General features: G+C 43.5%; 1 protein-coding gene across 3 annotated transcripts in view; it reads right to left on the reverse strand.

Moving 5' to 3' along the window:
- Nucleotides 1-16711: 16711 nt before the first annotated feature.
- Mpp7 (MAGUK p55 scaffold protein 7) overlaps nt 16712-25274 on the reverse strand; it is a 209649-nt gene continuing 201086 nt past the window's right edge. For all 3 annotated transcript variants that reach the window (XM_052727335.1, XM_052727333.1, XM_052727334.1), the window contains 4 exons: nt 23501-23594; nt 22354-22462; nt 20260-20403; nt 16712-19577 (listed from right to left, as the gene is read on the reverse strand). In XM_052727335.1, the coding sequence (XP_052583295.1) occupies nt 19398-19577; nt 20260-20403; nt 22354-22462; nt 23501-23594 (527 nt within the window). In that variant the 3' untranslated portion in view covers nt 16712-19397. The remainder of the gene's footprint in view (nt 19578-20259; nt 20404-22353; nt 22463-23500; nt 23595-25274) is intronic.

The following is a 25274-nucleotide window of genomic DNA, read 5'->3' on the forward strand; positions in this document are numbered from 1 at the left end:
TGCATGCCTTTAATCCCAGCACTCGGGAGACAGAGGCAGGCGGATCTCTGTGAGTTGAAGGCCAGCCTGAGCTACAGAGTTAGTTCAAGGATAGGTTCCAAAGCTACACAGAGAAACCCTGTCTGGGGGGGGGAGAGGGTAGGGGGAGTAATCTCACCAAGTAAAAATGCCTGTAGATGTAGATTGGCAAAAATCTGTAAATAACCAAAATGGGCCCAAATATGCCACTGGTTTAGGGAAATACTTAATACTCATGTGATGGACTAGTGCACCACTATTAAAAGAAGCAAAAGAAAGCATATTGACGGATAAATTCTCTTAATATACGTAAATATTTTAAGTCAAGATATTAAGGTGAAAATGGTCTCCTAAACCAAGTCCCTCAAAAGAAAGCACCGTGGAGGAACTTGGACGGCACAACTGATACCTAGGGTGCCGCAGCACGCAGGCTGAGGGGATCCAACACTTGCCTCAGAGATCTACTTTTCCAGACCCAGTGATATGGCCACTTGCTCTCCTTTCTGGGGACAGCATGCTGGTGGTCTCAGCAGCTGAGTTCACTGTCCTAGTGAGTAGTCACAGAAGCATGGAGAAGCCGCTGAAGCCGCCCACCATCAGCTGGTCCGTTGCTGCCCATACGGAGAAGCTCAGTGCCCAGGAACAGGGCAGACCTGGGCCGGCCACAGAGAAGGTCTAGAGAATTCTGCCTCACTGTGCACGTCTCCGTGGCTTCAGCAGGCCCTTCGCAGGCCTGCTTTATGCAGAGGCCAGCTGCGTCTGGTTTCTCAAGATTCCCGCGAGCACGTGACCCCGATTGCTGAAGTTTCTTTCACTACATCCCTGAACAATGCAAAGACATGAGCCCCCGGCTCTAACAAATAGCACCTGGACGCTCGCGTCCTGTTTCCTTCTGAAGCAATCGAAAACACTTTAATACAAAAGATTTATGACAACTTTTCTATTTTTTTCCACATTATATGTCTGCTAAATTTCATTTTTTAAAACATTATAGAGAAAGCCACTGGTGGAATCACAATGTCTAGAAATGTTAAGTTCTCTGTAAAAATAAGGCCACTCAAATCTTGTTAAACTGATACTGTATTCATTGTGCCTCTTAATGCCCACGTTCATTCCAAAGGACTTATAAAATGAAATCATCAAAAAGTTCCCAGCTGCACAAGTCTTTTGAAATTTTTTGTCGTAACAGAGTCTGCCTTACATATTACAAAAACATGCAAGGGGGCTTAAAGATAGTTTAACAAAAAGACTAGAGAGGGAGCATGTCCAGGTGGCTTTTTAAGTGTGGAACATAATAAAATGGGGTTTAGAAAGTACTATGCCAAGACGTAATAACTAGAAAACAAGAAACTCCATTTACAAGCTGAAGTGTAACTTCAAGTCGTAAACAGAAGAAATGTTGAGAATGCAAGGAAAATAATGACAAGCACACTTATTAAATATGGGGCCGACAGAAACCTTCAGCAATACGTTAGTGGTGTGTCCACATATTTCAGCTCGTCCTTCTATAGTTCTAGACTAGTGACTGCATAAGTCAGGGTCCAATCATGGAACAGAAGCCATGAGTATCTAAACCTGATGCAGGAAACTGGTCACCCAGCTGCATACTCAACAACCGACAGGGAGACAAGTCGGAGACGTACAGTCCCAGAAAGTCACTGCCTCCTCTGTCCAGCAGGACACCAAGACCCAGGGTCATCAGTGCGGTGGGAAGATGAGCTACATAAAGAGTCGGAGAAAAAAAATAACCTAACTTCTCCCTGCTTCTTGCCCCCCTATCCCACGGTGACTATCTATGTCATTCCCAGTTTGGGGACTATCAGCAGAGTGGGGACAGTGGGGTGAGCAATGGGTCCAAGGATGAGCAGGCCAGGGCTGTCGGTTTAGCAGATGCTGGCTGTGTTCTGGTGTGGTCCACTGGGAGGGCTCTATGTCACCCTGGGACCCTGAGACTCTCCCAAGCAGTACCTTTGCTCAGAGTAAGTCAGTTTATCCTGATTGCTCTTCGCCGTCTTGACAGTGTCGCCCAGCCACAGTATGGACAGTGATATTTCATTTTGTGCATGCACACTTTTAAAAGGGCCCATTTGGCTTATAGTCTGGCTGTCTTGCTGTAATTCATCCACTGGCCTTTGGGCAGAGCAAACTTTACAACATCAGAGGCAGGATAAGTGAAAGTCCAGCTGGGCAGTGGTTGATGGCATCAGCCTGGGAGGGGCACTAAAAGATCAGTGGGGCATTAAAATATCTGTGTTTGAAATGCCACTGGCTAGAAATAAAAAAAGCAATGACTGATATATTTCTCAAAATTTCTCTAAGGAAGAAGATAGACAGGTTATCTCATGGAGAGTTTTGAATTTTATTTTGTATAGGTATGGGTGTTTTGCCTGTATGTATATTTGTATACCACTCAAGTGCCTGGTCCTTATGGAGCCCAGAAGAGGGCATTGACTCTCCCTAGAACTGTAATAATAGATGGTTGTGAGCCGCCATGTGGGTGCTGGGAATTGAACTCTGGTCCTCTGGAATGGAAGAACAGCTAGAGCCCTTAACTTCTGAGCCATCTCTCCAGCCCCCGGTTGATCTTTTAAATTCACTTTCAGACACTGCTTCCTACCAGATCCCAAGCAAAAAGGCTGCTCTTTATATCTGCTTGGAAATAATTAGAAAGCAAAATTCAGTCAGTAAAGGAAATTTCTTAGTTCATGTCATTAAAAATAAAGAGTTGGAGCAAACTTCAATCTTGGTCCATGGTCCAGTGAGGTCACCAAAGCCTCTGCCCATTTCACATTGGTGGGATGTCTCCTGGGAGTGGATGAGAATGACCCTTTCATCAACACTGGACGGTGAGTCTCTCCAATACTATCTGCCAGGCTTATGACTTCTCTGCAGACACAGATGCACCCTGTCTCCCATTTGTCTTGTCACTACTGCATGACCTAAGGTGTTGGGATGGATGAGGAGTGGGCGTTCAGGCCAGAGTTGTCTGCTGTTACAGCAATTCCCACTTCCTGCCTTCTCTGACTCTAGCTCGGCTTGTGAAGAATGGAGCATTTTCAGTGCTGAAAGGGCTCCTGCAGATTGACTATCCAGGCCAGTGGGCAATCAACAGGAAGCTCTCCCAAGACAGACATAAGAACTTCTTCCCCCACATAGTAAGACCACCTGCCTCTAAGCCTGATTCAAAATGAAATGTAAAAGGATAAAAACATGTAGAAAATGTTTTAGCTCATCTCCTGCTCACCAACACAATTTTGTGTGAATCTGTGGTCTCCTTCAAATATTTTTTCCACATAAATGTTAGCATCAGGACATGTGGGATTTTCCATTTGTTTATCTTTTATTTTATTTTGTACTCTACTACTTTAAAGGTTTATTTATTGTGTGTGTGCACATATATTTGTGCCTGTGTGTAGATCAGGAGAGGACTTGTGATCTCTTCTTCCACTGTGTGGTTCTTGGGCTTGATCTCAAGTCACCAGGTTTTACCTGTGAAGACATCTTGCTGGCCTCTACATAATTTCATTTTTGCAGTGTTGGGAACCAAACCTAGGGTCTCTTGCATGCTAGTCAAACACTCTACAGCTGAACCACATCTGAAGGTCCTCTTTTTCTAAATTATAATGTGAAGTGAGAATTTAAAAGATTCTGTGAATCCTTTACATTTTTATGAATTCCCCTAATTTTTATAGTTTGAGGCCAACTGTAAAGCAACTGACCTTCATCAGGTCTTTCCAACGCATTTGATTTTTTACATGGAGGGGAAATCCTACCATTTTCATAACTACTCACTGCTTTCTGTAGTGTTTAATTTAACTATGTAGTTACAATAAGTATATGAATAGATAAGTTTATGAACAAAGACACATTTGCCAGCCATAAAGGCCAGATGGTGGAAAGCTTGGTAGTTTAAGGGGAGCACCATGACCAAAGCCATGCTGAGGACTGTGGGCTTCCTGATGGATTACAGAACAGTGCATGAAGTGGCCAAGCATGTGAGTCCAGCAGAAGCTGGTTAGAACAGCAGTCATTGTGTGGTTTTTTTTGTGCCTCCAGGAAAGCAACTCATAGTCCAAGCTTGTATTCCTCATAGAGACTTTGACTAAAGGTCACAAGATGTCTTCAAAATCTCCCAAATCCTGACAGTTTTCACCTGTCAGCTGTCTTCCTATGACAGCCTTGGTAGACATGTGATCAAAGTCTCAAAATAAAATTTCAAAAAGATGGGGGCTGGAGAGATGGCTCAGAGGTTGAGAGCACTGGCCACTCTTCCAAAGGACTGGGGTTCAATTCCCAGCACCCACATGGCAGCTCACAACTGTATATAACTCCAGATCCAGGAGATCTGGCACCCTCACACAGACCTACATGTAAGTAAAACACCAATGCACATAAAAATAAAAATTTATATAAATAAATAAAACTTTTTTCAAAAGGATTTCAAAGAGTTTTTGTTTTGTTTTGTTTTGTGTTGTTGTTGTTTGCTAGAACAGACAAAGGTTATCAACTCACAGCTTCAGACAGAGGAGAAGCAGGGCAGCTTCCACCATCCCAGTGCCCAGTGTCACAGTGCCAGGAGCTACACAGACTTCATCCAGGTGTCTCAAACCACCTGCAGTCAATTTACATGGACACTGGTGCGGGGCCCACCTGTGATTATGGACACAGAATGTGGAACTCTGGGCTAAATAAAGGCTAGAAGGACTATAGTGACAGCTGTGGCAATAGCCAGCACACTGCCCCCAACTATGGTTCCAACTGTGGGATCAACCAGCACTGCAAGGAGCTGTGTACAGCTTAGGAGGAGAGAGAAGACTCCTAAGAGTCTAACCCCAGGGCCTTCCTGAGTGAGCACGACCTTGTGCTGGTCCAGCTGTAACTGTGGTGGGCTTGATATGCAAATGGCCTATGAGGGCCAGCATGATACCTGCCTTGACCACTTGTGCACACATGGGCCTCACACCTTTGCTCCAAAGGCTCAGGGTTTGGCTCAGGATGTCCAAAAGCTGCCAGCCAATGGCCTCAGATTATGGGTGCATGTAAAAAAGCCCAACTAGGGACCCAATGCCAGTGCCTGTCTGGTGCCTCCCGGCTTTCCTCTCTCTTCCTCCAGAACATCACCAGGCATGCGGCATAGTCCAAAGCATGAGTTTCAGGGATGCTTTCCTGAGTGGCTCTTGCTTTGACTTTCACTTGGACATGGCCTGAAGCAAATGATGAAGCCAAGGCTGTGGAGAAAGGCTCCTGAGTGGAAGAAGAGAAGGAAAAGGAAAAAGAGAAGAAGAACAAGGAAGATTCAGAGATGAGGGTCTCAATAGCCCAGGATTAGAGCAGCCACACCGAGCATGAGTATAAGAGCTGGGACAAGGGGAAAAAAAACCCCAGAAGCCTCTGGACTTCATGGTGGAAAGGATTCATCTTGCAAAATTCTCACTGAGAATACTGGACCCTCTGCCAAGACAAGAGGGCCAGCCATCTTGACAGCACGTCTCCCGAGGAACACACAATAAGTAGGTGGGCACCAAGCTCCCCGGGCTTGCTTTAGACTACCTTCAGGGCAGCCTCAATCACAAGATGAAGAAAAAAGAGAGGCCCAAAAACCTTATGGAGGATCTTGATAGTATGCTCCAGGAGGCTAAAGAGAACAACCTGACCAATAAAAATATCACAGGATAACAACCAGAACTGTAGGGCCGTGGTAGCCCTCAGTACCATCAACAAGCTCCTTGTCCTCAGGAAGCTGCATGCAGCACTATTTAAGAGGCAAGAACCCTTAACCAGGGCCCAGAAGAGGGGCAGGGTGATGTGGATAGACAATGGCACCCTGGATGGAGGGGAAGGGCAGAGCAACGGGGTTCACAGGGGGAGCAGAGAGCAGGGGCAGAGTGCATGCTGGCACACCCTGCCTCTCCATCCCCAGCCCTATTCCCCTTGCCTCTCCCTGGCCACTGCAGCTCCTAGAGAAGGAGGTGTGGTACCCTCTCCCTGGTCACTGCAACTCCTAGAGGAGGAGGTGTGGTACCCTGGCTGGGTGGTGTGATGCAGTGTCAGGAGCTCTGCATCCTGAGCTTCAAGATGGAGGTCCGCCGGGCGGTGGTGGCGCACGCCTTTAATCCCAGCACTCGGGAGGCAGAGCCGGGCGGATCTCTGTGAGTTCGAGGCCAGCCTGGTCTCCAAAGCGAGTTCCAGGAAAGGCGCAAAGCTACACAGAGAAACCCTGTCTCGAAAAACCAAAAAAAAAAAAAAAAAAAAAAAAAAAAAGATGGAGGTCCATGAAGATGGTGGTGGGCCTGCCCTATAACCCATACCCAGGGCAGGCAGGGCCTATATAGTGAGGTCGGAAGCCAATCCTAATAAATTACGATTTCACTCCTTACCCACACTATAGAATCAGTTCTAGGTGCCTTGCACTGCTCTCTTATACAATCCCACATTTTAGAATGTATTCTTTGTATTCTGTGTGGGCACATTTTTTCCCTCTGATATAAATGGCCAGGAGTGCATTTGCTCAGTGCTGTGGTATTCATGTGTTTGCTTTGAATAAACTGCAGTTTTCCAGAGTAGTTGTACCGTTTTACATGCTCATTGGCAATATAGTTTCTATTTTTTCCGTATCCTCATCAGTGTGCTTGGGCTACTATTGAAACACCGCCAAGCCCTGGGCAGCTTTGACAACACACACTTGCTTCACTCCGTCCTAAAAGCCAGTAAATCCAAACTGAAAGTGCCCGCCTTTTGAGTCCTTGGATAGCGCTTTCTTTGGTTTGTAGACAGATACCCGCATGCCGTGTTTCCACATGCAGAGCATGCTCCTGATCTCCTCCAAAGTTACTAATGTCCTCAAGATGGCCTCATTCAACCATATTCATTTCCCAAAACCCCATCTCCAAAGACCACCCAACTAAGGATGTGGCGTAAGTCTGAACTTAGAGGACACAACTCACAGATACCGGCCAGGGTAAGCACACATTTCCCCTTTTGTGTCCCTCTGTCCTAGTTATCCACAGAGCAGTAGTTCTCAGGGCTGGTTCTAGGATGTGACAGTCTTAGCATCTCTTGAAGCTCCCAGACTTCCTTGACTCGCACTCTGTGGTGGGGCCCAGAAGCCGGGAAGTGGTATTGTAACAGGCTCTCTGGCAGATTCAAACACCACCATCTCAGAGAACCACTCCCTTCCATCATCTCAGGCACCTCGGATCTGGGGTTGGAGCCCAGAACAGTCTTGTCAGTTCAAGCAAACATCAGGCCTGCATCAAATGTTCCCAGAAACCTCCTATTCTTCCAGCTGTTGGAATTGGTTCCTGGTCCAGCTGGTTTGTTTGCAAGTTCTAATGGAGAACCTGTCTGAAAATAAAGCCAGCAGAAGGAAGAAAGTTAGCGGACAGGGCCAAGCCCTGGACCTCAATCCACAGACAACCAAGTCTTGATAGTGCTGCTGGAGACCAACACCAGGCCCCATCCCAAGCCAGCTCTGCTCTGGGCTATTCAGACACAAGAGCACACTGTGTTGCCACACAAGCCAGTTTAGCCCAGGTATCGGGACACTTAGGACCAAAGGTGTAGAATCCACATGCTAGTCTATTCCAGTCAGTGAGGATAAAGTAAATGAAAGTAAAGCTGCTAAACTATCCAAGAGCTTACTCTTTACAGATAACCCCGCCTCCTGATCTAAGAAGAACTCTCACACCCTCCTCTACTCACATAGAGGAGGGGGCTCTCCTGTGCAGGGCTGAACCTACCCTTAGTGCTCTTCCTGTCTGGAAATCTCAAATATCAGCCCCAAGAGCAGCGTTTTTTTTTTTTTAAATTTATTTAAGAAATTTTTTTATCCATTTTACATACCAACCACAGATCCACCTCTCATCTATCCTCCTGCTCCCCATCTAGCCTTCCCTCCTGATACCCCCATGCTCTCCAAAAGCAAAGCCTGGTACATTCAGTTGAGGCAGGACCAAGCCCCTCCCCGCTGCATGGAGGCTGAGCAAGGAGTCCCACCATAGGTAATGAGCTCCAGAAAGCCAGCTCATGCACCTGGGATAGATCCTGATCCTACTGCCAGGAGCCCCTCAAACAGACCAAGCTACACAACTGTCTCCTGTATGCAGAGGGCCTAGTCTGGTCCCATGCAGGTTCCACAGCTATCGGTCTAAAGTTCGTGAGTGCCTACAAGCTTGGTTCAGTTGTCTCTGTAGATTTCCCCATCATGATCTTGACCCCCTTGAAGAGCAGTATTTCTTTTTTTTTTTTAAGAAATTTTCTACTCACTCCACATACCATCCACAGATCTCCCCTTCTCCCTCCTCCCACCCCTTCAGCCCTCTTTCCCAAGCCACCCTGCATCTCCACATCCCCCAAATCAATGTCTCGCATGGGGAGTCAGCAGAGCCCAGCACACTGAGCCTAGGCAGGTCCAAGCTCCTTCCCACTGCACCAAGGCTGTGCAAGGTGTCACAGATTCCCAGAAGCCTGCCCATAAATCCCGATCCCCCTGCCTGGGTGCCCCCCAAAGAGTTCGAACCAAACAACCCTCTTCCGTATCCAGGGGGCCTAGTCCAGTCCCATAGGGGCTCCACAGCCACCAGACCACAGTTCATGGGCTTCCACTAGTGTGGGTGGTCATCTCTGCACGTCCTCCCATCATGATCTCAACGTCCCTTGCCTGCAGTATCTCTCCTCTCTCTCATCAATTGGATTCCCGGAGCTCAGCCTGGTGCCTGGCCGTGGATCTCTGCATCTACCTCCATCAGTCACTGGACAAAGGAAGAGCAGTACTTCTACAGGCTACCCACTGGTCCTGCTCTGTCTGGCTCAGTGAATCCCTCCATTCTCACACCTTGCCATGAACTGGTCAGATGCACTGCATTGCAGGCAGGAGGGAGGAAAACTTAGCAATTCAACACTTCTGTGTTCATCTTTCAGAGATGAAGAGGCAGGAGTATATAAACCAAAGGGCAAATGATCAGAATGCAATCATGCTAGCACTAATCGATGCACATGAAGTGCTGGGAGGCTCCAAAATCAAGCCAGAGGGATCACAAAGGGCATTTTTGTAACAGAATTAGGGTTTTTTTGTCTTATCCCAAAGATGTTCCAGAGTCAGGTCTCTACAGTTCATTTTAATTTTCTTTCAGAAAGTGTATCTATTTTTTTAAAAAATATTATGGAAGTACATTGAATTATGAGAAATGACACAATATATAAAGGGTATACTTTGATCAGTTCAACCTATCTTAGAAGCCATTACCACAATTCAAATGGCCAACAGAACCAGCCATTCCTGCAAGTTATTTGTGTTCCTTTCTGTCACACCCTCCCCCATCCCCTGCCATCATTGATCTGCCTTCTGTTGCTGTAAATTACTTTAATATTCTAGAAGCAGAATCATACAGCATATTTTCTGTTCTCTGTTTCTTGCATTCAAGACAGCTAGAATATTAATAGTAATCCATATTATTTTATATTTCATTGGTTTATTCCTAGTGTGGTATTTTACTCCACTGAATGGACATTATAATTTATAGACACTTAGGTTGACTTCAATTTGGACTACAAATAGTACTAAGACAAATATTGGTGTAGAAGTCTTTCCATGACAAGATGCTTCCACATCTCTCTAGTAAATATGTAGGAATGGAAGGGCTGCACGGCATGGCGCTGAAGAACCAGGGGAATTGCTTTCCAGCTCCCCTTTCCTTCCATCCAACAGTGAGGATTCTAATTGCTTCACATCCTTGCTGAAGGTCAGTCTGCACTCTTAGCCAGCAAGTGCATACAGTGGTGTCTCTGTGTAGTTTCAATTTGCATTTCCCTGTTGGCTGACAAAGCTGAATGTCTTTCTGTGTACTTAGGACACATTTGGGGATTTTCTTTTGTGAAGTGCATGCTTAAATCTTTGCCCATTCACTATTATCAACACCTGGGGGAGTTTAAGCAAGAGAGTGGCATAATTGAATTTGTTTTAGAAAACCAAACAAGCAGGAAATAGTGAGGGTGTGACACTTGGCGAGGCCACAGAAGAGGGATGCAGGGGTGGGGAGAGTCAAAACATATCCAATTGGAATAGCTATAGAAGACATTAGCGCCGGGCGGTGGTGGCGCACGCCTTTAATCCCAGCACTCAGGAGGCGGAGGCAGGTGGATCTCTGTGAGTTCGAGGCCAGCCTGGTCTCCAAAGCGAGTTCCAGGAAAGGCGCAAAACTACACAGAGAAACCCTGTCTCGAAAAAACAAAAACAAAAAAAAAAAAAAAAAAAAAAAAAAAAGAAGAAGAAGACATTAACTAGTAGCAGGAGTAAGAGGCACTTCTGAAACAGAGTGACTGGCATGGATTGGGTACATACCTTGCTTGCATGTGAGGGTTAATCAAGGAGTGAATTTGACTCCACTGGATGTGAGGATTCAGAGTTAAAGAACATATACGTACCCAATATGTTTCAGTGTGAGTGTTCCTTCCGAAAGCCTGGGAGGGTTATCATTGTTGTGATGGGGTGGTAGTTGAGACTGCTGTGGGGCGGGGCTTTTACAAGTGTCCAAGCCATGAGGCTGTGCCCTCATGCATGGATAAATTCTTTGTTCTGGATGTTTCTTTCTCCTCTCTCTTTCCTCCCACCCCCCTCTCCTTTCTTCCCCGTATCATGTGTTTTAAGAAGCATTGCATCTTGCAGCATCATTACAGGGTACCAGGTGGAAATTTTATGCCAAAAATTTCAGTTTAGGGAGGTGGTTCATTGGAATGTTACCTGAGTGTAGCTTAACTTTTCTCCTTAAGGGAAATCAGATCAGATGGACATGGAATCCCTCAAATCTATTACTCTCCATGTCTCTACACCCTTTTAAATTTTATCCATTAAACAATGTCCATTATTTTCTTCAATCTTACTAGATTTGTTTTGTCCTTCACAGCCTATTCATAGCCTCTCTGGTGACAGTTACCACATAAAATACAGTATTAACAGAATTAAAGGGATGCTTTGCTATAGTTTGTATATTTTTAATTCTATTTTTTTAATTTTGAAAATAATTTCACACATGTACGAAATTACTAACCACTCTCATCCTCAACCCTCTTCCATCTCCTACTACCTCCCTTTCTTTCCTGCAAATCTTTGTCATATTCATGTTTTTTTCCATTTGTGAATCACTGAGTTAACCCGGGGCCATCTGTGTTACCATGGATTTAGAGCTATCTGTTGGGGCCTGTCTGTGGTGACATTGTGTCCCCCAATATATTGTGCATCCTAATAAACATCTGGAGTCAGAGAACAGAACAGCCACTAGATAGACATAGAGACCAGAAAATGGTGGCACACACGCCTTTAATCCTAGCATTCTGGAGGCAGAGATCCATCTGGATCTCGGTGAGTTCAAAGCCACACTGGGAACAGCCAGGCATGGTGACACACTCCTTTAATCCCAGGAAGTGATGGCAGGAAGCAGGAAGGTGCGAGGACCAAGAACTAGAGCCTTTTTTACACTTTTAACTTTTAGCAGCAGTTCAGCTGAGATCCATTCAGAGGCTTTCAGTCTGAGGAAACAAGACCAGCTGAGGAACTGGCAAGGTGAGGTGACTCTGGCTGGTTCTGTTTCTCTGATCTTTCAGCATTCACCCCAATACCTGGCTCCAGGTTTGTTTTTAATTAATAAGACCTTTTAAGATTCATGCTATACCTGTGGGCTCAACAGTGGTACACACTGAAGACCAGGACTCACTCTCTCCCAGAACCTATGCATAGCTAATAATTCAGCCATAAGGGGAAGCATCCTGTGGGTCCTTCATCCACCCATGACTGACTGATTGTTCACAAGCCCAATCTTGTATGGCCCAAGTGTTGTGAGTTCATGATTGAAATGACTGTGTCTAGTCGAGAGGATAGTATTTTTTCAGCCCTTCATTCTACCTTCTGCCTCTTATACACTCCCTGCTGCCCCACAATGTTCCCTGATCCTTTGAGCAGGGAGCTCTCAATCATCAGCTATGCTGAGCAGCTTGGCAGCCATGAATCTCTGCATTCATCAACATTTACTTCAAAGAGAGCCTTCTTTGGTTCAGAGCGCAGCTTTTGTGTAGGAGTATAATAAGCACAGGTGTTGAGAATGTAGCTTGATGGTGTGTCAATGTAGTTAAACAACAACAGTAGGTTCTTCTCTTGAGCAGGTTGTCAACTGGACTTACAGTACAGGGAATGGGCTCCCTCCTGTGGAATGGCCCTCAAATCTAATCAGAAGGCAACTGGTCACCTCGACAATTGTGCCGCTGTTCCGTAGGTTGGCACATCTTGCTCCGTAGGTTGACTTTTATGGCTCACAGGGTTTATGACTGGGTAAGCTCCATCAGCCTACACAACACCTTCCAACACTTGAAAAGCTAGCCAGCAGGGAGAAAGCTGCCAGCTCAGTTCCAGCTGGTTTGCCCAGCATCTTACAACTGAGGTACAATACAATCCCATCCTTCAGTTCTGGTGGGCAGCCAAGAGGACCAAGAAAAGCCTCCATTGTTTGGGGGGCCTCTGGGACCTCACAGACCAACTCTGAAGGGTGCCTCCTACACCACTCTCATGGAAGGGAGACACAGAGGGAAATCCCTTAAAATAAAAACATATATTTTGATTCATAAATGTTCAAAACTGGTTTCCCTGGAAGGCAACGGTGACCCAGTGTGTGCAGTTGCTGTACATGCCACAGCAAGAGAGCACAGACGTGCGACACTGGAGACTCAAAAGCCACCGAGGGATTTGCTAGTGTCACATTATGCTTCAGAAGGGCAAAAAGCTTACTTAAGTTCTGGCAGGAGAAAGAGGTATACTCTTTTGATTTACATGGTTGTGCATTCCTAGAAAAGTCAGTAACAGAGCCAAAATCCTACTGGTGTTATTCTTTCCCAAGTTGCTGGAGCCAGTATTTTCTCTATACCTTCAGAAGCATTTTTTTTTTTTAGCTCCATCTTGGTCTTATTCCATAGATTCTGATGGTTTCATTGTTATTTTTCTGGATAAATTGAAATTTCATTTTATTTCTGTGGTTAGTTTTATCAACTTGATATAAACCTAGACATATCTAAGAAGGAATCAAAACCGAGGAATTTCCTCCATTGGATTGTCCTTTGGGCATGTCTATAGGCTTTTTTTTTAATTAATGATTTATGTAGGAGGGCCCAGCCCACTATGGGCAGTGAATCTCCTGGGCAGATTATTCTGTATGGCCCAGGAAAGCTACTTAACAAGCAACGAAGAGCAAACCAGTAGTCAGTACTTTTCCATGGCTTCTGACTCAGTTCTTACCCCCTGATTCCTGCTTGAGTTCCTGCCCTGACTTTTCTCAGGGATGGACTGTGATGTGGATGTGTAAACTCAATAAACCCATTCCTCCCCAAGTTGTTTTTGCTCATGATGTTTATCACAGCAACAGAAAGCAAACATCTTTGAGATTTCATCTTACCCCAGTTAGAATGGCTAAAAGAAAATAAATACTGGAAAGGAGGTAGAGAAAGAGGACCCTTATTCACTTTTGGTGGGATTGCAAACTGGTGCGGCCACCCTGGAAAGCATTGTGGAGAATTCTCAAAAAGCTAAAAATAAATCTATCATATGATACAGCTATACCACGCCTGGGCATATGCCCGAAGACTCAAGCCACAGACATGCGTTTAGCTGTGTTCTCGCTGTTCCATTCACAACAGCTAGGAAATGGAAACAACCTGAATGCCCTTCAGCTGATGAATGGATAATGGAAATAGTACATATACACTATGGAATACTGGTCACTGTCAAGACAAGTGAAATAATGAAGGTTGCAGATAGTTGGATGGAGCTAGAACGTATGACGTTGAGTGAGGCAACCCAGAGCTAGAAAGTCAAGCACAGAATCATCTCTCTCATCTGAAGTTCCTAACTACAAATCTTCAGATATTAGTATATACACCTGGAGTAACAGCAAAAACCAGGAAAGCAAAAAAAAAAAGGGGGGGGCATAGGGTTGGGGTAGGGAAGGAGCCCTAGAAAGAGGAATCGGATGATAAATAGTTGATATAGAAGTGGAAATGGGGAACATGTGGGCGGGGCTTTAACTGGGGAGGAGAATGCCGGAGGAAAAGGAGTGAGGAGGTATAAACAACATGAAGGATGTTTGAAAAAGCCACAGAGCAGTGGTTCTCAACCTTCCTAATGCTGTGGCCCTTTAGTACAATTCCTCATGTTTTGGTGAGCCCCAACCATAAGATTATTTTCATTGGTACTTTATAACTGTAATTTTCTACTGTTGTAAATCATAATGTAAATAACTGTGTTTTCCAATGATCTTAGGAGACCCTTATGAAAGGGTCCATTTGACTTCCCAAAGGCGTTGTGACCTTCACGTTGAGAACCACTGCCATAGAGCATCGTATTACTTTATATTTGCCTAAAACTAAATGCAACACGTGTAAGTCCTAACTTCATGCTAAATACTTATCATCTTTATACTTTCATTTACAAAGCTTCTCTTTGCAATAGGCAGAGAATATCATAGAAACCACAACTGGTCAAAATTCAGAGAATAACAGACCAAGGATGCCCAGCCTCAACTGATACATCTACAACACAACCCCTATATGTAAGGCTCAGAAAACATTTTGGAAGTGAGGGGAGGGGTTATAAGAGCCAGAGAACCAGGAAAACTGCTGAGATTGTGCCTTCTAGAAATGACAGGAAAGACATACCTATGAAATTTCAACAGTATGGTTACCTAAACAAAACCTAAACAAGGATGCTACCAATTGACATGCCAACATGTATGGGAGCGGGGAAATCTCATGGGGCTCCATCCTTAGATAAAGTCATTTAATGACTGTATAGAGAGGGAGGAAACATCCTCTGCAGGGGTAAGCATCCTAACTGGATATCTAATACCAACTGGTAAGTCCTAAAATCATCTACATAGAAGCAACACTAAACAGACTCAGCAGGTTGTATGTTTGCATGTATATATGTTGTATATATGCATGCATGTATTTATTTTTGTGTGTCTGTGTAAAACAATAATAACAAAAGGAGGTTAGGGATTTGAAATAGTGTGAGGCATGGGAGGTGCTAGATGAAGGAGAGGAAGCTGGGGGCATAATTATATCTTAATTCAAAATAAAGAAAGCCAACTAAGCAGGGCATAATGACATAGGCATGGTGGCATGGTGGTGTCATGATATGCCTTTAAGCTCAGCACTCTGGATAGGAAGAATGGGGGAGGGCATATGGATTTACACTTTGTGTACAGGTGTTTAACTCGGTTGTTTCTCCTAACTCCAATGCAAGAGGAGCATGGAACCAGGACCAAGTAGCATGATTAACTCACATCAATCATGCAAGACTCTCACGATTAATTCAGACCAACTTTAGCTTTTGCTGGGGTATTTTATCTCAGCAACAGGAAAAGAAATGAAGACATAAGGTCCCCAGTTTCTCAACTGTGATGTATGAGATAGACAGCCTCTCCCACAGCATACAGTCAATCACACAGGCTTCCCATGACAAACACAACTCAGTCAGGCAGTGATGATGCAGTCATACAAGGTGGGTGGTATGCAAAACAGCTTCTGCCTTCCAGGACTTTAAGCACTAGGTAAGAAGGATGGCAGAAGGAAGGACAGCGACTCAACTAGAGCGTCTTTCTTTCAAATTGTTACTAAGTATGTTACACCAGAGCCAGTGGCTTCAGTATAAAATGTGATTTGCTCCCTACTAAGAGTTACCTATTAAGTAGGATGTGTTGTGTGGTGGAATGCAATGGAGCTTTTCCAGTAATAAAGCTTATTGTAGAAATTACTGGCTGTGACTCCTGAGTTTCTTACTCAGGGTGAGGAAGAATTCTGACCTATGACTAAACAGTGATGTGACAACCACCGCCATCAAACGCAATTCACCATCACTGAGTACTTCCATCCCTTGTTTTGTTCTAAGTACTCAGCACGGATTCTGTTACTTCATGCCCAAAGCATGTGATATTTGCTGTTATTATTCATATCTTCCTGGTTTAAAAAAAAAAAAGGATGACTAGAGATATTCAGTTTACCCACCAAGGTCTCAAAGGTGGTAAGAGTCAAAACCAAAAATCAAACAAGAACTTTAGATGCCAGGCTGGGGACTTAAAGCAGTGGTAGTTATATGTATGACTAGCATGTGAAAGGCTCCAAGTTTGATTCAGCCCTACAAAGGATCACTCACTTGATCCATCAATGTCGGCTTCAAACACCAGACTCTTAACTGCTGTATCAGAACTCTCCCTGTGGAAGCAGGGCTGGGCTAACTACAATGCCTGAAGCAAGGCCAGTATTAGACACTCCATCAAGGAGAGGACATTTTGTTCTCCTAGGCCCAGCTGACAAGGTCAGTTTCCTGTAACTGAATCAAGAGGTGGATGTAGCATCCCGATTCCCAATGGAGAAGGTGAAGATGGATGTTCCCAACACACTGGTCTGGACCACCCATCCCATTCTCCTGCACATCTTCAAACTGCTATACTTTCAGACCAAGACTAGCGATTTCCATCTGTCCACTAATCTTGATGAAAGCATTATTTGAAAAAAAATATAACATTCAATTTTAGGCATGGAAAGATCAAATAAATTACATCATAGTGAAGCAAGGAATTTGTTTCACCGTGGAAAAAGGAACACAGGGTAGAACAATTATAGCGTGCTCAAGTGCTAAACAACTTTCAAACAGATATATTGTTTGAAGATACTTTATTAAGATTAAAAAAAACTTTCCATTACATTTATCTATAAATCCATCATAGGCCAAAAGCAAAATAAATAAAAATCTATCTTTAGGGACATTTTGACTCCATAGTTTTATAAATCTGAGTTTACATGTTTGCTCATTTTAAATCACTACAGTTTAGGTACACTCAATGATTATATAGTACCAGGAATGTCAGCCTTATGGACGCCAAGTTTCCATACTACTCGGGGAAACCATGGTTATTGTTTCAATTTTATCTCTTTACTTTTAGGCCACTCTAACTGGGAGGTGGACGAGGAGAGCAGCATTCCACACTAGGTTCAATTTTAACTGTACGGACAAACACTGAAACTCTGCTTTTCTCTCTAGTAGTGGCTGACACTCCATCCCAGGAACGGGCTGCTGAAAACTAGGAGCAAAGAGTTCTTCTTGGTGGAGGGAGTGCTGAGGTCAGAGAGCAGAGAGAGGCCTCTTGCTGCAGGTATCAGCAGCCCTTTGTTGGTCTGCTCATTACATTTTAATTCAATCTCTGTAGCATCAAAGCACGGGGGGAAGGCTACATGCCACCCGATTTCTTACACTGCTTTTATTGCCATTGTTTTAAAGAAATAGTGTCTAGCTCTGCTCTAAAAGGTGCAGACATTTGTATTTTCATAACATTCTATCACCTATACTACCTAGAAGGACTCAAAATTTCCACTGCCCTATACAAGCTCCACCCCAAAATAAAGAAAGGAGACAACAATCCCCAAATGAAGAAAAACAGTGCGTGAAGATCTCTCAGAGGAAGGAATGTGGGCTAAAGTAGTCACAGAATGTCCTATGCTGGCACACATTCCTTATCACTCTTGGTACAGAAACTCGCTTTATGAGAAATGTAGGCATCGCCCACGGGCTGACATATTCCACCCAAACCAACTCTTTAAGACTTGTGCTTCTAGATGGGCCACACTGGTCATTGGCTTCAGAACAGGAAATCTGCTAGTCGTCCTATGTTAAAATTGTATGGCTTATTGTTGAATTAATAAACGCAGAACTTGCATGGACTGTGGTCATTAGTCCAATGATCTGAATGTTGGATGTGAATGAACAGTGAGGTCACTAGAGTAGTTTCTGTTTCTGCTTCTCACAGTAATTTGACATGTCTTCAGGAGAGCTAGCAATGGACACTATCAAACAGCAGTGAACACGTAACATGCATGTGGGCCTACCTGCCAAAAGGTCAAATATTTACACGGAATGTTGACCTTGTTTATAAAACTACTACTTTAAGTTATTATATCTTTACATACAATTTATTTTATGAATAATAGCCTTATTTGATAACTAAAAAAATATGCCTTTCAAATATTTCACAAATATATAAAATTTCCCTACATTTCATTTTTCTTTAAACATGACATTTAAACTCTCTACAAAGCAACAAAAATAACTTTTGTATGAAAGTCAGAAATGTGATGATTTTTCTATTGACTGAATCACACTGCTCACTGGAATGGCAGGAGCTCTCTGAACTGGGGACATTTGTAATATTGCGAATTATTCACTTGCTGGAGACCTAAAGCATCAAAGAAGAAGGAGCAGTGTCATCTAAACTTTTAAAAATCCCTCTTCCTTCAGAACAGGTTGAGATGGACTCGGCCAGTGTTAACCATTTTGGTGACAAAGAAGTTAACACAATATAAGGATTCTAAAACACAGTGCGGCACAATTGAAATGTGTGGTGATTGCACAATACAGAAGCATGATCACTTTTTCCTTAACTGCACTCTCATATGTGTGTTACATGTTTTAGACTACTTATCTCATTCTTATAATTTGTTGAGAAATTCCAAAGCAAGAGAAGAAAACATTTTGACTCCAGCAATATCTTCTGAAAAGTAATAGATGAAAACAGAAGGTGCTTTGTGATCATTACTTGCCCTAAGATACCAGCACTCTTACTAAACCATGGGGAAAGGTTTTTGTCTACATCTATAATATTATTTAAATCTACTTCCAAGCCTGTTGCAGTGGCATGTACCCATATTTGGGAGTCTGAGGCAAAGGAGGGCTGAGTTCAAGGCCAGTGTAGACAGCACAGTGAGACCCTCAACTTAAAAAAGAAGAATCCAATTTTCCCTTATAGCATATTTGCAGCATCTCTGATATGTACTCCAAAGGATTCCCTAAGCTATAATATGTGAGCTACTCCCTCAAGAGAAAAAAAAAAAACAACGGAGTTTCTCCTTTGCTTTTAAATGTGCACACTAAGAACATACTTTGTGTAGAGGAGCAGTAAGAAGATGGGGGTCTTATTTCCAGCTCAGTTAAATCTGTAGCTGCTAAGTCCATGCTGTCAACTGCAAGCATGCAAAGTGAAGGGCATTGAGCACAGGTGGACATGGACTCTGCTACATACTGCCTCACAACAGAAACAGAACTAGACTAAAGACAACCAGGAAATTCAAAGTTCTGCTAAGAATATAGCACTGTGCAGATTTTGACTTTTAGATTGTACAGTCATATGCTTTAAATAAGGCCATAAAAGATATAAACAAAACCCGAATTAAAATTTTTGAAGACTTTACATCTATGACAGTGATAGGGATTTTAAAAAATCCTACCCAAAACATGGTAGCTGACCTAATCATGCACTCCGTAAAAAAGACAATTATGGAAATTTCCTGAGTTATGAATGTAACCAGCTCACAGGGACCCAATGAGTATCAGTCTCTAATTTGTCAAATGTTGTTTTTAACTCATTGAATGCCACAGTGAGGTCATCATTTACTATGATTTTGTCAAAAAGATGACCATATTGACTTTCCATTATCTGTGCTGATTTAATCATTTCTTGAAAGTCTTCTTCCTACAAAAACAAGGATTGACAAATTAAGTAACCAGACAATTGTGTCATTTCACATCAATAGAAATGTTTTACAACTTTACCTGAAGCTGTGATGTGTTCAGACTTTTGACCCAGCCCAAATCAAAATCATCCTTCCTATCACTTCTTTTTCAGGGATTGTAACTGCTAGCACCAGCTATAACTGGACTTCCTGCAGGGTCATCACTAATGAACCAGCAGCACAGGCATCAGGGTTGCTGCTGACTCAGCATGCATGCAAAATGCTGGGCTTTGTTGTTGATGCTTTTTCTTTCCTTCATCTGGTGGCACTGGGAGTGAAGACAGACTTTTGTGCGTGCTAGGCAGCCCTGAAACAGTGGTTAATACTACTGCTGTGGATATTGGTTGGAGACAGGAGTCTTGCTCTGTTGACCATGCCGGTTTCAAATATGGCAAGCAGAAAAGAACGACCTCTAACTATCAATTCTCCTGCTGTTGCGTTTTGAGTGCTGTGGATTACAGGGGTGCATTACCATATCCAGCTCTACAAAGTAGAATATCGATTCATAAAACCAAGACGAATTTACAATGCCATCGTTCAAAATGCACAGACCAAAACACAACTGCCTTTTGAGAGGTTTGGATCACAACTTCAACTAAAGTACTGTGTGCAAGCATTTCAGTTAAGCATCATGACACTTACCGTGAAGGGCTTCGCGGTCGCTTGGTCATCCCTGCTTGAAATAATCTTTGCGTTTTTTCTTGTCTCTCTCAAACGCTCTATTGACGGAGGCTTTATAAATATCACATAGGGTTTGAACTCCTGTGTCCTTAAATGCTTCACTGTCTGCAACAGAGAAAAGATTTTCTTTTCATATTTCTTCATAATCTCATACATTCTGGATTTTCTAAGGAGAAAATTTCTTAAAATGATTCTTTAATGTCAGAAGGTTATTATTCAACCAGTTCTTGACAATTAAGGTGACAATCTAACTGAAAAGCAGCTAGAGAATGCAACTTTCACTTTAAACATTTGGAAATTAACCATCACTACTATGGAAGACAGTGGCTAAAACCACCAGAAAACTAGGTTCTAGACCAAGCTTCGAAAAGATGTGATGAGGTTGGTAACTTCCTGTCTATAGTTGTCCGTTTCTTTCTCTGTTAGAAGCTGGAGTCTGCACAGTCTCTACTCTCCATGAGGTCTGCCAGCACCTCCCCACCCCCATCAAGCATCTTGTTTTGTTTTGAGACAGGGTCCTACTATGCAGCCTGGGACTGTATAGGACTGCATAGGAGCCTGCCTGGGATTCCTAATACTCTTGCCTCAGTTTCCTGAGTGCTGGATTACAGGTATGTACCAACACACGTGGGTTGTTTTTATTTTTTATATTTTATTCTTCTCTCATACAATACATCAAAACCACAGTTTCCCATCCCAGCCCCCCTCCCCCCTCCCATCTCCCCCAGATCTACTCCTACTTCATTTCCCTTCAGAAAAAAGCCGGCCTCCCAGGGATATTAACTGAGCACGGCATAACGAGATGCAATAAGACCAGGCACAAAACCTCATCTCAAGGCTGGGAGAGGCAACCCAGAGGGAGGAAAACCATCCCAAGAGCAGACCAAAGAGTCAGAGACACCCCCACACCCACTATTAGGAGTCCCACAAAAACACCTAGCTACACATCTGTAACATATATGCAGAGGACCTAGCATAGACCCATGAAGGCTTGTGAAAGCTGCTTCAGTCTCTGAGCCTCGATGATCCCTGCTTAGTTGATTCTGTGGGCTGTGTTCTGGTGTCCTCGACCCTGCTGGCTCCCACAATTCACACCTGGGCTTTTAAGTGTTGACGTCTGCAGACTGAACTATAGTCAAGAGTAACTGGCAGAAGGGCCAGAACTGATATTGATCTCACATGAGGGCCTCTCCAGAGTCTGAATATTTCAGACATCCCACTGTGAAGGTTAAGTAGATGGACTCCATGTGTTAAAAGAGAGGGAGTGATGGCGAGGATGAGGGGAGGATGGCAGAGTTGGGAAGGTACAGAGGTGCCAGTGAAAATGCATTTGGTAAGTCTGGGATAAGCAGGTCCAATATATCGGCAGGGAGTTCAGAACAAGCAGGAATGCCTCATTCTTCCTGGTTCCTGGACAGAAGGCAGCTTCCAAGTTGATGCTAAGGATCCTATAATTCTAGCTTCTCCATCCCTGTAATTGGGAGGCTAAGCATCCCAGAGCACCACCATCATTAGAAGGAGACTCTTTGGAAGACTAGGGAAATGCTGGGCTTGGGTACCAATCAGAGGATGAGTTGGATGACATAAGGATTGAATGTTTTCACCCATTGGCCTTCTTAGTTCAAAGTGCCCACAAGAGGCCCCTGGGTGATACACAAGGTCCCTCTGTGGCATCTCAGACAAGACATTATTGAACAGTGCCTCACAGCTCTGCTGGGCTTTAAATATCTACATTGTGTACAAGATCAGATTAGAGCAAGAGAACAACGATGTAAAATGCCACTGTCAGATTATAAACACTGAGAATAAGGCATAACACAAAGCATGCTATGTATGCAACATTTGTAAAAGATCCTAAATGAACATGTAATAGCCAGCGAGCTTGAGTGAATAAAAACTAGAAACTGACCTCGGGGCTTCTTCCCCTCTTATTTCCTAATAACATCAGGCCTTTATTTTCCTTAACCAACCTACTTTAGGTGAGAAGACTTCATGTGAAGTTCATTCTAGATGCTGCAGGAGGCTCACAGGAAACTGCATGCTTTGTTTACTTACATGAGGCTGGACATCCAACAGACAAACTTTGTTCTTAGCTAGGACGGAGCGAACGGAGTCTATACTTGTACCATAGTAGTTGTTTTTATATTCACCATATTCAATGAACCTGTAGAAAATTAGACACTCATCAGAATGGTTTGCGAATATGAAAAAAGCAGGTGGCAAGTTACACTTCATAGGCAAAAGATATTTTTGCTGAACATGTAAAAATTTTCTTTGCTGTATTTAATAAAATAAACAGAGCCAAGCATTTCAGCAAATGTCAATTTAAAAAAAATCTTCTACATTTTCAAATCAGTAACACTTGCTTGTATTACACTTAAGCCCAAAAAAGTACTTTGGTTCAGCAGAGCGTTAACGTTTTCCATCACCCCCTTCAGAACTAATGCAATGCAATAAAACAGTGAATAAGCCAAACAATAGAAACTACTGGAATTTCACTGCACACTACAGAGTACCAGAGCTGGGCACTGGAGCCCCAGGAGCTGGGAGGTGGCTAATGGAACCAGGGCAGCGATTATGTGCTATAAAAACACACTCGTAGGGCCAAACTTGAAGAAAGCATTTTGATGTTTCAATAAAATCCCACAATACTGTGTGAAAACACACCCTCCTTCTGACGCCCTGAGTAGCCACACCTCAGCAATGGAAAACTGGGGGAGGGTGGAGTAGGAGCTAGCTGGAAAAGACGGTGTGTGCAACATGGCAGCTTTATTCCAATGCTGTGACGAGCCGATGCAAGACTAAGGTGTGTGTGAAGAAGATTATGGTGCAAGCCTATCATATAGCTGGCCATGAATTTTTAAAATAAAGTCCTAACCATGTTACATGTTGAGATTCAATTACTGCACTGGAAAAAAAGTCACAGAAACACACTGGGAAATTTCCCTCATGCTTCAAAAACAATTCCTATGGGTTTAGCTGAACAGAAATGTAGTAACTCCCAGGTACTAAAAAAAAAAAATAGATGTGAACATCAGTAATTGCTAACTAAACTACCACTTTTTAAGGGCTTCACATAGTACTGTAGTAAGTGAAATGCATTTTAAATGGAAGGGAACCCTAGGCTAGCTAAAACTAGACATACAGGCACCAGCTTAAGAACAATAGTAATGGAAAAAAATTCAACCTAAATTTCACATACTTGTTGTTTTGTACATCTGTCTCAAACAAATGCTTGGAAATAAAAATATATTCCACACCATCACTCTCTTGGCTTCTTCGTGCTCTAGTGGTGTCTGTAATTTGATAGAAAAAGAGTTGAGAAAAGTCTACGTCAGTTACCTTAAAGTATTAAAAAGAAATCAAGTACATTAAGTTAGTTTCCTACACGAGATTTAAAAACATATAGAAAAAAGGTAAATTAGCCGCTAAAATACAATGGAGTGTAAATTCAGACTTTTCCACTGTTGTTACAATGTTAAGGCTGAAGATCTAAGTGCACCACAGGTTTGATCATTACTCATACCTTTAAAGAATCTTTAATATGAGTAAATATATAAAAGTAGTCATATGTGTAGAGTTTAACACACTCCCCAGGAAATGGCCTTTCTTTTGCAAATAACTTGCTTATTTTGTCATGTCTGATCTTTCTTTGCTAAAGTAAGGATACTGTTGACTGTGTGGAGGGCTAAGCCTTCTTCACACAATGCGCAGCACGTAACTTCAGTGTTCTGTTTTACTCACTGAATGGAATCAAATACCTCCGTGTGTTATTTACCACTCCGGCCAAGTCATCAACAACAGTGTCTTGCAACCTTTTGCCAATGTTGCCTACTTATTTTTGAGTGAATGATAAAGGAACAGAAAACGCAGGATCATGGAAAACAATGGCCGAACACAATGCTTTCCCACATGGACACACACATGAAACCCCACGGCAACCTTACCCTTGCTGCTCTTACAATCAAAAGCCCTGGACACCTGACCGTCATCTAAGAACCTTAAAAACACACAAATACAAGAAGGCTACAGAAGGCAGAGAACCTGCATGGGAGCCATGACATACCGGTAACGAGGCAGGGGCTAGATTTCTGCGGGTAGTCAGGGAAAAGGGCTATGCAACTAATCACAAATGTTACACTGAAAACACATGCTGGACTTCAAAAAAATGTTAGGTTAAAGGAGTGAGGTAGAGAATGTCAAGGAAGAGGAATAAGAGGACTGGTAGCTGGGTAAGAGACAGCCAAGCAGAGCAGGTAAGAGAAAGGACAGGTGCTCTAGGAAGCAAGGCCAATGTTGGCAGGCTGGCTGGGGGGCTGGCTGGCTGACTCCCACGAAGCCTTGGGAAGATACTGATGGTCTCTCACATACTCATGCTTCTTCTAGCGAAGCTCAATGTAACTGACTAAACTGTGGGAAAGAATGGCTTTTAATGGAGGAGGTTCCCCTATCCCAGAAAAGAGACTACCCCAGATCACCCCATGGATGAGGAGCTAGATATGAGACAGCGAAGAAGGACTGAGCTACCTCTTGGTAGCTGTGTTAATGTAATACCCCATGGTGAAATACAAGCTAGACACATAAATGCTGAGAACAAAGAACAGTTTGACAGCTGTAAGGTTGACAGTGGCCATTCAGTCCTGACTGGATAGCACATATTCAAGATCAGCGGCTAACAGGCAGAAATCAGAGATGGGCAGGGTGGACTCCAGCCACCCCTAACTGGATGAGCAGCGTGTAACAGAGCCTGATTATCGACCTGGCTGGACTACAGGCACACACCCAGAGCACATGAGCCCTCTACTGGCTTTGATTCAACATGCTCAAAGAATTAGCCAATCTCAATAGAAGGCATGCCAGTCTGTGTTCAGTTCCTGCCCCAGTCCTATGACAAGCCCCAGGCAAGCAGCTCCAGGGTGTCTTCTGCCTGGGAAGCCCCCGGGCTCAGGGGGATTTCTTTCATTTTTCCTGAGGTT

Source organism: Peromyscus californicus, unplaced genomic scaffold (genome assembly GCF_007827085.1).
Source record: "Peromyscus californicus insignis strain IS unplaced genomic scaffold, ASM782708v3 Scaffold_8__1_contigs__length_139910024, whole genome shotgun sequence".
Lineage (NCBI taxonomy): Eukaryota > Metazoa > Chordata > Mammalia > Rodentia > Cricetidae > Peromyscus > Peromyscus californicus.